General features: G+C 39.4%; 1 protein-coding gene across 5 annotated transcripts in view; it reads left to right on the top strand.

Moving 5' to 3' along the window:
* The window catches only part of LOC101797179 (mucin-5B), a 45,680-nt gene that overhangs the window by 15,564 nt on the left and 14,261 nt on the right, over positions 1 to 15,855 (top strand). For 4 of the 5 annotated variants that reach the window (XM_005024514.6, XM_038180390.2, XM_038180388.2 and 1 more), the window contains 18 exons: positions 444 to 608; positions 1,429 to 1,523; positions 3,065 to 3,191; positions 5,932 to 6,184; positions 7,210 to 7,262; positions 7,660 to 7,760; positions 8,046 to 8,197; positions 9,353 to 9,491; positions 10,210 to 10,320; positions 11,083 to 11,262; positions 11,659 to 11,895; positions 12,797 to 12,953; positions 13,140 to 13,268; positions 13,698 to 13,782; positions 13,995 to 14,032; positions 14,513 to 14,668; positions 15,013 to 15,078; positions 15,410 to 15,502. In XM_005024514.6, coding sequence (XP_005024571.5) covers positions 444 to 608; positions 1,429 to 1,523; positions 3,065 to 3,191; positions 5,932 to 6,184; positions 7,210 to 7,262; positions 7,660 to 7,760; positions 8,046 to 8,197; positions 9,353 to 9,491; positions 10,210 to 10,320; positions 11,083 to 11,262; positions 11,659 to 11,895; positions 12,797 to 12,953; positions 13,140 to 13,268; positions 13,698 to 13,782; positions 13,995 to 14,032; positions 14,513 to 14,668; positions 15,013 to 15,078; positions 15,410 to 15,502 — 2,337 coding nt within the window. The remainder of the gene's footprint in view (positions 1 to 443; positions 609 to 1,428; positions 1,524 to 3,064; positions 3,192 to 5,931; positions 6,185 to 7,209; positions 7,263 to 7,659; positions 7,761 to 8,045; positions 8,198 to 9,352; positions 9,492 to 10,209; positions 10,321 to 11,082; positions 11,263 to 11,658; positions 11,896 to 12,796; positions 12,954 to 13,139; positions 13,269 to 13,697; positions 13,783 to 13,994; positions 14,033 to 14,512; positions 14,669 to 15,012; positions 15,079 to 15,409; positions 15,503 to 15,855) is intronic. The other variant, XM_072038508.1, reaches the window with a different exon arrangement.

Consider the following 15,855-nt stretch of genomic DNA (forward strand, 5'->3'; position numbering starts at 1 on the left):
CATCAGAGACTTATGAGATACAAGTTAGGATCTTGGTTTTGTCACCTATCTTCCATTAGCATCACTTAATTTTTTGTGCTACTGTTTCCTATCTGTGTATTGGGATAATATCCCATCTCTCCAATTCATTTTGTTTTGCTTTTGCCATTTTCTCTGATTATAAATTTTGGGGAAAGGAACTCTCCTTCTGATGGTGTTTAACGAAGCACATTTAAGCAGCCTCCAATCTCTGTGCTATCACTAAGTACTACTGTAAGGCAGAAAATAATAATTATGGACTAAAGACAGTAAGTATACTGTCTGATTTGTGGGAACTTCAGGAAAATGAGCTACTTTCAGGCAAGTACCTTTATAGAGCTAAGGGTATTTATCTTGGAGTCATTCTTTTTTCCACTCATGTGATTTCTTTTTTTTTTTTTTTTCTTCCCTGCCACCCACTCAAGGTCTTTGTGGCAATTTCAATAACATCCAGACTGATGATTTCAGAACAGCCACTGGAGCTGTGGAAGATTCAGCTTCTGCTTTTGGTAACTCTTGGAAAACTAGAGCCAGCTGTTTTGATGTTGAGGACAGCTTTGAAGATCCTTGTTCAAACAGTGTGGATAAAGGTAGCAGGCTTTTCATTCATGGATTATCAGTGCTAAACAATTTTCCCATGATAAATAACTGAAAAAGCTTTAGAAAGCTCGTAGACATCAAACACTACTGCCTTTGAGATTATTATGAGAGAGAACACATTGGTTTTTTGCAAGTCGCTAAGGTGGCAGCTTTGCTCTTTTTTAAAAAAAGACACACTTCTGCAGAGAGAGCCAACACCTTATTTGATGGCTTGAAAAGCACACACAACATCAATGAGAACAATTTAGGTTTAAGGCAGAGCATAATTGGTTGTCAGTATCTGGGCCAGATCTTCATCCCATCTAGGTTGTTACAGCTGTGCTGAAGTCAATAGGAATAAGTTGTCAAAACTACTGACTTCAGTAGGCACTTCTGTACTAGGTGCCCTGTCCAGCTTCTCATTTTGACTGGGTTTGACTGTATAGAAGATTTAGAGGGTAGTCTCCTAGGTATTACCATAATAAACCATAATAAAAGCCCACTAAATATTATATGCTTTGTGTTATTGTTTGCCTATATTTCATAAAGAACTATGAGAAACAATGAAAATGGAGATTTTTTTCTGATGTTCTGCAAATCCAGTCAGAGTAACAGTGTTACTACTTGGAAGGAGGAAACTTTTCTTTCAGGAAGATGACAGTTTACCCATCCAATTATGCTTATCACCATGTTTTTGCCCACTATTTCCTTCCAGCATCATTTGAACACTTCAGGACATTCTAGGTCTGTGTGATACCTGATAAGAATATTAATTCACATAGTGGTGTGATTTAAGTGACTGTGGGCACTATTTTTTTTTTTCCCATTCAGAAAAATTTGCCCAACACTGGTGTGCTCTTCTGTCTAATACCAGCAGTGTGTTTGCTGCCTGCCATTCTGTTGTAGACCCTGCTGTGTACATCAAGGTAAGGCACTGGTCTAAATCAGGGGCTTATTCTTGTCCGGAGGTTGATCCTGCCGCGAAGGAGGTCTGGTCTTCAGGAGTGAAATAGGTTTTAGTAATGCCAGTTTGGAAATAGATTCAGTGATGCTGATGAGAAAAATAACAAAACAAGAGTTTATGCAAGATATTGTGGGACTTTTTGCTTGCTATTTGCTTGCTTGAAATATTAAGTGTCTTGTTTTCCATGAGCATCCCTGCTGTCACTGACAGTTCCATTGCATGATCCAGAAGCAAAATGGGCAAAATAGGGTTCGCTGTTTTTGAAAACTGTTCAGTCTTTAAAAAGCTAAATCAGTGTTTCTGTTGGGAGTCAAACAGAGGTTTCATACTCCATGGATTCCATCTGATTTGCTTTTAAAGTCACATCTAGTGGGAGAACATACATTGTTTATAACCCATTTATTACTAAGGAGACATTTTGCTCTTTGTATTTAGAATGCATGAAGCCGCCCACAAGTACTCTTGGTGTTCAGCTGTATAATGTTGTTGATGAAGTTGACTGAGCAAGCAAGTTACTGCATTTCTGTGAATAGTAAAGTAGGTTCTGCAAAAACTGCAGAAAGTTCAAGTAGGGTCTGTATGAGATACAACTTACTGAGAAAATATTTGACCCTGAAATTTTGCATGAAATTTAATGTGTTTCAGGTACATTTAAAATTGTGGCTTATCCTTTGTGCCACCCAAGTTTTCCTTTAAAAATGTCTGCTTGAAAATTCATGTTAACTACATGTAAAATGGGAATTTAATTCACAATTGAAGAAAAGTAATAACCTTATTTTATTATTATTTAATTTTCTATGGATATATTTGTTACTCCTGCTGATCTTATAGGGCTTTAAACCATGATTAGTGGAAGTACTTTCCACAACACCAGTGATGGCAGGACAAAGTGCCATCTATGCAGTATGACCATATTGCTGTTGAGTGGCTGGCTGTATCTGGGTGCTACCCAGACACCCAACTAAAAGAACTTGAGTTTTAGATGCCCTTTATCCCTATTAGTACTATTTCTTTAGACATCAATACATATGATTCACTGCTAAATCATCTTCTCTTATGTACCTGTCATTTAGTAGGCTGCATCTTACCTGCACACTAGACAGGGACATAAACACCAGTCATCACTGTGTAGTACTTTCAGTTCTGTATATTTTCAGATGCTGTTTTTTGACATGTCCTAATTGTGCATCATTATGGGAGTCTGGTATATACATTTGTTAGTGCTTTAATGAGCTATAGGTGCCATCATCACTCTTATTATTCATCTTTTATGAGTGCCAGACATACCATCATTGAAGTTACATAGCTGTAATGGATTTCCTGTTTCTCCAATTTGCATAGCATTTCATTACTATACATTTTATTGTAGAGATGTTTCAAATTAAACTTCATTGGTAGTAATACTTTTCAGAAAGTATTGGTTGAATACTTTTTGAATTGCTGAATGTTTCCTTGTTTTGTGAGACAGGCGTTATTGCACCTGTGCCTTTTTCTGTTCCCTAGAAATGCATGTATGACACCTGTAATGCTGAGAAGAGTGAAGTTGCACTGTGTAGTGTGCTTTCTACCTACTCCAGAGATTGTGCTGTGGCTGGCATGTCCCTGAAGGGCTGGAGACAGGGTATCTGTGGTAAGCATCCTATAGCATCTTGGGTAGGGATCCGGGGAGTAGCTTCAGGAGACTGCACTCTGTGGCAGCCCAAGGCTTTTGAGCTCAGTCAAGGCTGTAGATCTTTGAAAAATAGAAAAAGCATATGCTCTATAAAAAAAACCTCTGCCTGCTAAAATCAGCTTGTGTCCACTTCATGAAAAGGCTCTTAGGAAACATGCTCCTTGTGTGAATTCAGAGCACAAAGAAAAGGAGTGTAAGGTGTATTAATCAAATCACGACACCTAGTTGCAGTTATGTTAATTTTGAATTTTTGGGCCTCCGTATGTATGTAAATTCTGAAAGATTCTCAACAGTTCTGCTCAGCCCTTCTGTCTCAGACATTGGCCATATACTGGGCATTATTCTAATTAATTGCATTTTTCCATGTTATAATAAAACAGAAATGACTTTTAATAAATATATGTCACTGGTTTCTGAGAATTTGGAAGTGTTTCAAGGTATTTTCAGCTCAGGACCATTTAACAAATAAATAAGTTTCTTGGAACATAAGTTTATATTTGGGTATATACATTGCCAGTAAATCCTGGATTAGGAGTCCATAAAAATGTGTATTTTTTGGCACTGCCAGAACTTATTATGAGATACTATCAGAGCTGAGAATAAATCTCCCGAATCCCAGATTCTGAATTTTACTTTGAAGTTTTCTATTTTTTTCCATTAAAGATCAGATAGTTCAAATGAGTTTTTCCTATTTCAGCGTGAAATAAATGTATGGGTTTTCTGACTAATAATATATCCAAACATAAAACATAACAAGAATGATTTTTATGTGACTTTGATACAGCTATGATCTATTCAATTACCTGACTTAGAGGCTAGCTGGAATTTTTAATAGAGACAACGCCAGTCATGCAGTGCTTTGTAGAAGGCATTTAAGGTTATAGTAAGAAAAATTTAACAAACCTGTGCTGAAATAATTATAAGGGAACACAGTGTAGTCTACAGCATCTTATCCTAGAGTCACGCAGGTTTATGCACTGGAAAGTCTCTGTCTATTGAATGCTTTGCTGTCAGTATAGAGTTACTGACATATTTCATGCCAAATCAAGACTGGTTTGCAGCATGGTTTAGTCTGAAATCTGTGGACTTATGACACAATATTGACTCAAACAGTGCAGTAACCTTGGGAAAAATGCTAATGGCTTAATCAGCACGATCATTTTAGGCCATATGTAAAAAGAAATAATCTTTTGGGAACATGCCTGTGATAAGACTGAGGGTTGTACTATTCATGAGTGAAAGAGTAAACGGGCCAGAACAGTCACTCGCGTTGTCTGTCCCCTTGAGGTGATTTTAAAGGCTCTTTCAGCTCCTGCAGCTGTGTCCAGCTGTGCCAGGCTGCAGGCAGCCTCCAAGGCAAGTTATATTGTAAATGGGTGCCTACAGTACAGACAATTCAGTGTAAGAAAAAGGAAATCCTGCTAGCTAACTGATGGCAGTCTGCATATACAACTATCTTTAGTGGAATCATGAACCTTTAGTTGAATTACTAGTTAGGGGGGTCAGTAGCCTCTTCTAAGTCATGGCACTGTTTTCCTGGTTCTCCATGTGTGAGCTAGCTTTAAGCTATTTTTGGTATGCTCATATGCTCTGCACTTATGCCTCCAGTTGTGATGTATATATAATCTAAGATTACCGATCTGTGACCATGGGTACTATAATGAAATAACCTTTTTCTTACCAGACCTCACCTTACCAAAACTGATTTTTTCCCTCTGTGAATAAAGAGAGAAAGTAAACACATTATTATTTTAAAAAATAACTAACAATTGAAGCACCCATTCAGGTAAATCTTCTGGTATGTCAGGTAGACTGTGATATAAATTTGTATTTAAAATCTTTATTATTATCTTCCTTATTTGGCCTATTGTGATTTATAAATACCATTTGCTACATCCTCGTTGCATTTCTATGAAGTAGGAAAATATGGCCTGCAGACCTATTTTGCACATGGGATATCGTGTCTGCTCCAGCTGAGACCAGGAAACCAACTGTTTTTTGTTGGTGGAGGTGGTGGTGGTTTTTAATGTGTACAAACCTAGCACGCTAACTAATCTAAGAAAGTGTACAATGGTCATGGACTGGAAAACCATACAGAGCTTTGTTTAAGCATGGAGCCCATTGCTGATATGGTGATAGCATTACTGCAAAGATGATTAACGCAGTTCCCTGTAAGCAACCCCCCCCTTCAGATGGTAACATGAGTTTTCCTCAAGACATCTGTGAGAATTCAAAAATGTTTTCTTTGGTAATTTCAAATAATTAGCAGAGTTCCTTAGCCCTGCCCACTTATTGTCAAAAATTAACCCTATAAAATGTTTTTCTTAAATGCATTTCTTAAATTATTCCCATCCAAAGAAACCATTAGTAAAGGAGAGAAGATCCATTTTTAACTACGTGGGTAAGTGAGAATTTACAGGTTTTAGTTCATGATATAAATAGTATTGTAAATTTTAAAAATGACAAAATTATACCTGTTCCCTTATTCAGTCAAGATACACCCTGTTGCGTATTTCAGTGTCCAATCTCACCTAGTTCAGATTTATGTGATCAGACTTCCCCCAGACCACTGGGAGTCAAAGTCTGCTAGTTAGGAAAAAGTAAATTTATGGCTACCAACTTTCAGAACACTGCATTAACAGTACAAATGATGACTGCACAGAGAAGGCCATACATCCATTTTATTTCTCTTGCAAAGATCCCTCTGAGGAGTGTCCTGAGACTATGGTTTATAACTATAGCGTGAAGTACTGTAACCAGTCTTGCCGCTCGCTGGATGAACCCGATCCACTGTGTAAAATTCAGATCGCTCCTATGGAGGGCTGTGGTTGCCCTGAAGGGACCTACCTCAATGACGAGGAGGAATGTGTCACTCCAGATGACTGTCCCTGCTACTACAAAGGCAAGATTGTTCAGCCTGGCAACTCCTTCCAAGAAGACAAACTGCTGTGGTAAGCTGCTCTGATGATGCAAAGGCCAAATACCTGGGGAATGTCAGGGCTCACCAGGGAAGTCCCTGCTCTAATCCCTGAATGGGGTCATTTTACCGTAATAATGACAAATTTCCACTTGATCATACCAAAGCACATGTTCCCCTGTCAGGTAGTGCAGCCACAGTGAAGTTTAAGACCTTATGTTCCTCCTAGCAAACAGGAAGCTGAAAACATGTAAATTAAAGTCATGCTTGTGATTTATCTGAATGCAAAGTTCATTGTAGTGTAAAAAAAAAAAAAAGACAAACGCTTACAATGGGAGCAAGATGAGGGCTTTGAGATTGGAGTTTCTGGCTTTGAGACACACACAAAAAAAAAAGAGTCAAAACCACTCCCCAGCACATCCTGCAGACTAAAAAAATGAAAATGACCAAGGGGAAAGAAATCAAAATCTTAGTTTGTAAACATGAAAGAGAGAGAATTTGGGGGGAAAATAACAAAAATAATATAATTATCTTATATCTCCAGTGCAAAACAATTTTTTCTCATTTTCAGCCAGCTGAGGATAGCAATGCAAACAAATACCAGTGGCAGGCTGAATTTTGCCATGTATTTTTATATTTAGATGTCTATGTATTCACTCTCTTCCAACTCTCAGATTTTCCTCTGAGGTTTCTAGACTGCTTTGTAAACACAGATTCATCTAGTAATTTAAGAGGTCTCTTGTTTGAGAAAGTATCTCTCATCACAGAGATAATAAGAATAAATAAAATAAAAATACAATAAATGCTTAGGGAAGACTTGATTTAGGGAAAATATGCAATAAAATAGTGGCAGATGAAGAAAGAGGATTTAATCATTAGGTCTTAATCTTCCTTCTGGGGATGGCAGTTCATGTCTGAGAGCCTGATAGCTTTACCAAATATTCATTTTGATGGGAATTTGTTATCTGTGTGACTAGCAGAGCTTTGCAGAGGCTTTCTTTCTAGTGAGAGAGAAAAGTGCAAAGAACTGATGTCTTTCATTTTATGGAATCTCTTTAGCAAATGCATTCAAGGAAGATTAGACTGCATTGGAGAAACTGTCCTGGTAAAAGGTGAGATTTCATTAAATAATGGCTTTATGGTGTCAGCTAGTAAATATAATGTTTTTCTGTGTATCTCTTGCTTTCTATAATATTTTGGTATTCTGTACATTTTTTTGCCTTCTCTCAGTAATGTGCCGGTTATTGATAACAGTTGACTTTGTAAAAATGTCACCAGTGTGTGACACTTTTCAAAAGACGAAGATATTTCCCAGAGCTTAGAGGTTATCTTCCTCCTTCTCCCATCCTGCTGCTGGACAGAAGTAAAAGCTAATGGAAACTGTAAATGAGAGACACATGCCACAATGTGTCTGAGCTCTGAAATGCTCTGCTCTGTTGCACAGTGGCTGATGGTGTCCTTATCGCTTTCACTAAATGACCTGTCTAAAATGGTTTCTTCCCCCTATAGATTGCCCAGCTCCTATGTACTACTTCAACTGCAGCTCCGCGGGTCCTGGTGCAATTGGATCAGAGTGTCAGAAAAGTTGTAAGACGCAGGATATGCACTGTGTAAGGACTTCACCTCCTAGCAGGAGCGTGGGACGACATGATTGTGCATGTATGATTGTCCTTAACAAATGCTGACGCTATTCACAGACCAACCAGTTTACTGACAACACAGCAGCTGTAGCTACCCACCTAGCTGTGACGCTTACAACTTGATTGTTACTAATTTACAGCTGTAGGGTTTAAAAAAAATCTAAAAGTTTGGCACCCAGTGCTAACACCTTTGTAGGCTCCCTGTATGTTCTGTGCATTACCACATTGCCTTGTGTCATATCTTTATATACGCAGTATGTCACAGAATGTGTCTCTGGCTGCATGTGTCCTGATGGGCTGGTACTGGATGGCAGTGGAGGATGTATTCCCAAAGACCAGTGCCCATGTGTCCATGGAGGACACTTTTATAAACCCGGGGAAACAATCCAAGTTGACTGCAACACATGGTATGTTATACCAGGGAGTTTTGTTTTATAACAAAGGGTGTTAAAAATAGTCAATGTATCTCATGGGGCAGAGTGTGTTCTGAAGCCCTTCACTTCATCACTAGAGCCATCAGGCATCTAGTAAAAATAAAAAGGGAAACTTTTCCTCTCTGCATCACACTGCAGGAGCCTGTATTCAGGGAGAATAGGTACCAAATGTCAAAGAATTCCCATGGTCTTCCACAAACTGCTTCCACACCAGCTTCATAATTCCCAGCCTCATCCAGGCTGGTTTGGGGCTGGTTATTGTGCAAGGAAGAATTGAGTCTATGTCTGTAGGACTACTCAGCTCAACCCCAGAAAAAGTATGAATTTAGGAGAGGGAGGAACTGCAGTGATATTCCAGCAACTTGAAGCTTCAGTTGCTGCAATTGCCGGTGTAATGGTGCTCTAGTCTTCACAGGTATTGCTGATCATGGTGGGTAAGATTCCTTGGATCCTTACCCATTATTTAGCAAGGATGAGGTTGTGTAGTCCTGCCAGGTGGAGGCACAGAAAATAACAGCCGGAAACGCTGGTCTGATCACTGCTGGTACAAGCAATCAAATTTAGCATGTGAGGCCAAACCCTGATAAGCAGTTGTTGATATCACAGAGGCCATTACAAGGTTTTACTGAAATGAGGTCCTTGTTTTCTTAGGAGAACAGAACGCATACAGAGGAAGAAAAATCGTAGGGTATCTGTGCCAAGGGAATAACTAGAATTTTCTGTCTAATGGTATCCCTGAGCTGCAGTTTGCCAGGGTAGGATGGAGGATAATGCTGGTACATAACACCATAGGAGCAGAACTGGCCATGTGGTACCTCATGGATTAATATTCAGATATCTTTGAAATATCTAGTTGTTCTTCTTGAGCTTAGGTCCTAAATTCCCATTGTCTGCTACCAGGCCTTAATGATTTAAATGATATTTGAAGGGGACAAAATAGAATCAAAATACAGAAAGTTCAAGCATGTCTTGGTAGAAAACACAATTTTTGTAAATAGCAATCCATTATATGGCATGGCCTCGGAGCACTGCAAAAGATTAACCTTTCCATTATTCTGCCCATGTTTGAGGTTAAGGAAAAAAAAATGCTTCGTACAGATTGTGAACCTTATCTTATTCACCTCCCAGCACGTGTAACAAAAGGCAGTGGAACTGCACGGACAATCCCTGCAAGGGAACCTGTACTGTGTATGGCAATGGGCACTACATGACCTTTGATGGAGAGAAGTTTGATTTCCTGGGAGACTGTGACTATATTCTAGCTCAGGTATCACATTTTTAATTTTGCTACCCACAGCTTACCCTGTAGGGTTCAGTGTGAGTAATTAAAAGGCTGCCCCATGCAAAATAGTCAATGCTGATGATCTGAGTTTCACCCCTCTCTTCTACCTACAGCAGACACAGGGAGAGTTTCCATACAAAAGCAAAGCAATTAACCCTCAGAAATGACACAAGAGGGCACTGTGTGATCCTAAATGATTAACTCCTGGGCTGGACTGGTGTAATTCCAGCGTCTGCAAAGGGAGGGATTAGTATGGTGCTGAAAAATAATAGTTTCTCTTGGTCATTCAAGAGTGACAGTTGCTTTTTGTGTCTTAAGCATGTAAATGATAATGTGTAGGCCTCAACTCAAGTGTAATTATTGCGTGTAATGAGACAGTACTGAACGAGACACTTCATCTCCAAATTACAATTGGTTTTGCTAATACATAAAAAAAAAAAAAAAAAGCTTTTTGGCTGTGCCTGACTGGTGCTATGACAAGCTCGTTTTTTTACTTGAGCTTTTCTCTTTGAAATTTCTTGTCAAGTATGAGCAGTTCAGTCACCACCACATTCTTCTAAAATGCCCAGAGTTTTGGTGAATGAACATGTGACAAAATAGCAGAAATCAGACTGACAGAGTATTCATTTAGAGCTCCTGAAAATGTTTAAGATGGGACGAGTTACATAAAAGGCTCTAATAAAATGTTATGTATTTTTCAAAGGACTTCTGCCCCAATAACATGGATGCTGGTACCTTCCGAATTGTAATTCAGAACAATGCCTGTGGGAAGTCACTCTCCATCTGCTCTCTAAAGATCACACTGATTTTTGAGGTTTGTCTGGATTCAGTCACAGCTGTGGAGATGTAGTCTTGATTTTGCAGCAGTTGGTGTAATTTGTCCTTATAGTCCAATTTAGCTGTCGCTAGAGGGTACCCATGGTAGTCAAACAGCCAGAAAGCAGAGATAGGCCAGGAAAGGTGCAGATAATTGGCATTGGACACTTCTGCAGACAAGGGGGCTGATATAGGGAGTCAACAGCACTCTGTGTATGTATGTATGTGTGTGTGTGTGCACCTGTGGTTCTGTGACCTTAGTGGTGGGAAATAATATTTTTAGAGGAGGCTGTTGCATATTTCTGTGCCATGGTTTATGCACAGGGCAGGTGTTAACTACAGAGAGAAGAGTTTTTTCCTTCCAGCTCAGGTTTAGCAGTTCCCCGAAGCAGACACAAAAGAGCAAAGAGGTTTCTCCTGGACTGGGGGATGAGGGTAGGGTGAAACAAAGTGGCATGACACGGGGCATTCTAGCATGCCCAATTGCCCATGCACTCAGGAGCTTCTGTGCCAGCAAACAGATTTCATCTAGAATAAGGACAATTTATGCGGCCATGAAGTAAGACTTGTCATGCATGGACAGACGTTTCCCATTGAACTCACTGGGTCTTGTCCATGGCTCACGTGTCTTGGAGTAGGCCAAGACATAGTGCAAAGACTACAGAAAAAATTAGATGAAGAACAAGAGACAGAATACCAGTGCCATTACACTAAGTTTTCTACTTGGTTTCCTTCTGTGTGATGTATTTGTTCCTTGTAGAGCAGTGAAATCAGGCTCTTGGAAGGAAGAATTCAGGAGATAGCCACTGATCCAGGAGCTGAGAAGAATTATAAGGTGGATCTCAGAGGAGGCTATATTGTTATTGAAACGACTCAAGGGATGAACTTCATGTGGGACCAGAAGACTACAGTTGTTGTTCATGTGGCACCATCTTTCCAGGTATGTGCCTCACAGACTGAGAGTTATGATTTCCAACTCAAACTCCTGCATCCAGAACTGAAGCCCCAGTTTGAAAAGTAGGGCTTGGAAAAGTGTTCAGTCCAGTGGAGCAGAAGCAGCAAGTGGGCCATGCTTTGTTTTATTTCACCATTCAGTTGGTATGGACTTCTCCAAAATACTTGGCACTAGAAATAAACCCAGACTCTTTGCAGTATTGGAGGGTCTAAAAGAGCGATTTTGTCACTTGAAATCCAGCTTCTTCTAAGACATATTTGGATGGCTGTTTAGAAATTTGCAGCTATTTTTTCTTGGCTTGTTCTGTAGTTTATTTCTGTCAGCCAGTGGGCTGCACTTGAAATAACGAAACCACTTACTGTGCCTACGCAAATTACTCAGGGAAAAGTCTGTGGCCTTTGTGGGGACTTTGATGGCCGGTCAAGGAACGACTTTACAACCAGAGGGCAGTCTGTGGAGATGAGCATCCAGGAGTTTGGAAACAGCTGGAAAATAACAAGCACCTGCTCAAATGTAAACATGACAGACCTGTGTGCTGATCAGCCTTTCAAGTCTGTCCTGGGGCAGAAGCACTGCAGCATCATTAAGAGTAATGTCTTTGAAGCCTGCCACAGTAAGGTAATCCTGTTCTCTCATCCTTATTGGTTTCACACTTGGCATTTGATGCTATTATGCAGCACGTTTGTGCACAGACTGTTATTATTAAAGGCTGTTACATGGCATTCTTGGGTACAAGGCCTACTTCTCTTTAAACACCTCTTTTTACTGCTCTGCCAGTTAAATCCTGTTGCACAGTACTGAGGAAACAGCAGTGCCTGTTTTGAGTAACCAAAGACAAAGGGGATAATAGTTGGCCACCAGAAATAAAAGGTAGATATCTGTTTGTAAAATCTAGAGATAACTTAGTACAGGGCTGTTTGTATGGGGATCCTTGGGAAAGTTTATTCAAATTAGCTAAAGAAATGAATTATTTACTTTATTTTAGACACATTGAATTAATCTAAACAGGAACAGGGCTACTAATTCTTAATGAGAATGTCTATGCAAAGCCTTGGTGCATTTTAATAAGCCATTTAAAGAGCAAATTTGGCTTAATTTTCTTGGTTAGCTCATGTTGACGCAGGTTAAAGCACGAGAGATGTGAAATTCAGTGGAAATAGGATTTCATTTTATAATCAGTCACTATCTGTCAATTAGAAAATGTACACACCATATAGATGTGCTAACCCAAATCAAGGTAGTTTAGTCCTGCGTAAATTACACTGGAAAGACACTTGAGTGTAAATGTCAGCACACAAATAAGAATGAGAAGATTTAAGGTCCAAGTCTAACAGATAGGTGAACATACAAAAACAACTCTTGCAAAATGTCCTAGCTCCTTCATGACAATCCCAGACTGTCACAAACAGTTCTGCCAAATAAACTGCCAGTGGATGGCAGAAATTCAAAGCCCTTTCTCTCATTAAAACATGGTGCAGGAGGTACATCTGTGATAACAGATCTGTTGGTATTTTGATAGGTGAATCCAATACCGTATTATGAATCTTGTATTTCTGACTTCTGTGGCTGTGACAGTGTGGGAGATTGTGAGTGCTTTTGTACCTCGGTGGCTGCTTATTCAAGAAGCTGTAGCAGAGCTGGTGTCTGTATTGACTGGAGAACACCTGCCATTTGCCGTAAGTATTGCATTGAAAATGCATGCAGAAAAATGTTGTTCTATGTGTTCAGGTGCACAGGAAATGAAGAAGAGCAGAATTCTGATACCTCTGCATGCCTGTGACTTAATGAGCTCTTGTTTGTGAGAATTAGAAAATGAACCCTTCCCAGTGTCTGAGATTTGGATGTTTTCTCTTCTGTTCCAGCTGTGTTCTGTGATTATTACAATCCACCTGACAAACACGAGTGGTTCTATAAACCCTGTGGAGCACCTTGTCTAAAGACCTGCAGGAACCCACAAGGAAAATGTGGGAACTTGCTGTATAGTTTAGAAGGTAATTCTCGCTTGACTTTGATACAGTTGATATGAGTTGAAGATATAGTATGATTTTAAATGCCTTAAGCATCAAGGTTGCTGTCTGACCTTCAAAGAGTGTCTCTTTTGCCCTAGAAACTCATTGACCATGCCTCTTCTGGGGCTAATTTCCCATGTAATAATACCATTCATAGCAGAATATGCCTGTTGCCTTTAAACTGGGCAGAGATACAAGGTCATTCAGTTTAAATTTGCAAAGAATAATTATCTGTTGACAGACTTAATTGCAACTTCCAGATGAAAGGGAAAAAGAGGACATAGAAAAATAATTGGCAAAACCAAGAATTTTCATACAGGATCATATTAATTTTGGGATCAAATCTGCATGTGATTGCCTCAGATTCAAGTAAAGCAGAACAAAGTTGATTCATTTACTTTAACTTTCCAGGCTGCTATCCAGAGTGTAGTCCTGACAAGCCATATTTTGATGAGGAAAGCAGGGAGTGCGTCTCCCTCCCCAACTGCACTTCATGGTAGGTCAGTCGATGGTAAGAGAGGTAATAATAGGATTAGAAAGGGCAAGGTAGGCAATGTGTGGTTTATGTTCATAGGAAATCATGGCAGTGACAATAATGGTTAAAACCTCAAGGAGCAGGCTTCTTTGTAAAAGTAAATACCATCTGCTGACAGATATTATTCCACATATACAAGGCAATAAAACAACTCCTCTCCTCTTTATCTTCAGCAATCCTGAAGAGAAACTGTGTACCGAAGACTCTGAAGGTAACATTTGAATACCTTTCATTGAGTGATGATAACACTGAGACGACCAGACATCACATGTTGCTGCAGGCATGTTGCTAGCTAGTTCAATAGGTGGTGTTAGAGCAGTACAAACATGTCAGTGTCTTATCACTCATCAAGGCAGTAATCCCAGCCATATCCCCTGCCAAGAGGGAATGCTCCTGTTCTCTAGGTTGGGTGAGAACAGTGCCAGTTCTGATGCTTTCAGCAGCCAGTAATTCCTCTATGCAAGCTGACTCCAAGAAGCACCATCAGCAAGAAAAATCCAACTTACTTTAAATAAATGAGGTAGACCCTCAGTGCAACTTCTCAAGTAGAAAGTGAGAATATTTTCCAGTCAGATCATTCACTTTTGCTTATATGAACTACAGAACGGTAAATACAGAGTTTGTTTTTCTTTTCATTTATAATGACAGAGTATCCCCTGGTTTGATGGCATTTGCTCTTTTGTTGCCTCAGATTGCCTCTGTTGCTACAATGGGAAGACTTATTCCTTAAATGACACTATATATGGCCAAACAGATGAGGTTGGGTGTGGTAATGCTGTCTGTGGTCCTAATGGAGAGATCATCAAAACATTCATCCCTTGCAACACACCATCTGCACCAGCACAAGGTACTATTTATACAAGGTTTGGTGGTGATTTTATCAAGTCTGTAATGGTAACAAGATTCCTCTGTCTCTGAAAAAGACTACTCTTACCTCCAAAAAATAAAAAAGTGTATTATCCTGCAGTAACAAATTATACAAAGTGAGGCAAGCAGAACTAAAAGTTATCTTCTCTACTCAAGTGAGTGGAAGAGTTAAAGACCTGATGGTGAGCCTGTGTGTTTCCTGTGTTTACATGTTTCATTCCAGGTGTTATGTGGTAATAGCTAGGAAAGAAAGGATTATTCAAAACAGCTTATAGACTGGCTTCATTAAATGACTAAATGATCTGTCTGTATTTAAACCAACAGATGCTTCACAACTAGATGTTAAAAGACAAAACGGTGTGCCACTGGAAGTCACTTCTCCAAAGTCAGGTGAAGTCATACAGGATTAGGAAGTTCAATAAGACCTTAATTTGGAATTATATTAAGAGATAGTGGAAGGGGGTTTTATTTTATTCTACAAAAAAATACCTGATACACACACCTAGAAGAGTGTGTGTACTATACTAGTAGCATATAGTGTGTGCATATGGAGGTTTTAAGTACATAGAGAGGGTGTTTTTAGTGTGTACCAGTACAGAATGTGATGAAGGTATAAAATAATTTTGTTCTTCTTGTAAACATAGAGAATGTAATAGACATCGTAGGGCTTGAATGTAGAGTTGCAAAGGATCTGGTCATTAATAGATTTCCTTTCCTGCAGAACCACATATGCAACCTGTAACATCTGCACCACCATCATCAATGCTAACCACTCCCTGCTTCTGCACTGACAATGGACAATTGCTACAAATGGGTGAGAAACCAAGCAATTTCTTCTTTTTTTTTTTTTTTTTTTCCTGCACTGTTGATTTGAGAAGATGTAATGTTAGATAAATGTGCTCCAGCAAGTGCTGGTTCTGTCTACTGCAATTACACATGGAGTTGTTATGTCTTTAAAGTGTAACTAACACCTTCAAAATTACAGTTCTCATGTACCCTGTGACATTGTCCTGGTTTGGATATCCCTGGTGTAAAGAAGCTTAGAGCAGATGCTAACTTAATTGTACTCCAGCACAAACCCTGACTCACAAATCCCAAACATAGGTTTGTAATCCACATTCATATTCCAAAGATAGAGGAGTGAAGGCTCCTTTTCATCTTAGTAGC

Source organism: Anas platyrhynchos, chromosome 5 (assembly GCF_047663525.1).
Source record: "Anas platyrhynchos isolate ZD024472 breed Pekin duck chromosome 5, IASCAAS_PekinDuck_T2T, whole genome shotgun sequence".
NCBI lineage: Eukaryota > Metazoa > Chordata > Aves > Anseriformes > Anatidae > Anas > Anas platyrhynchos.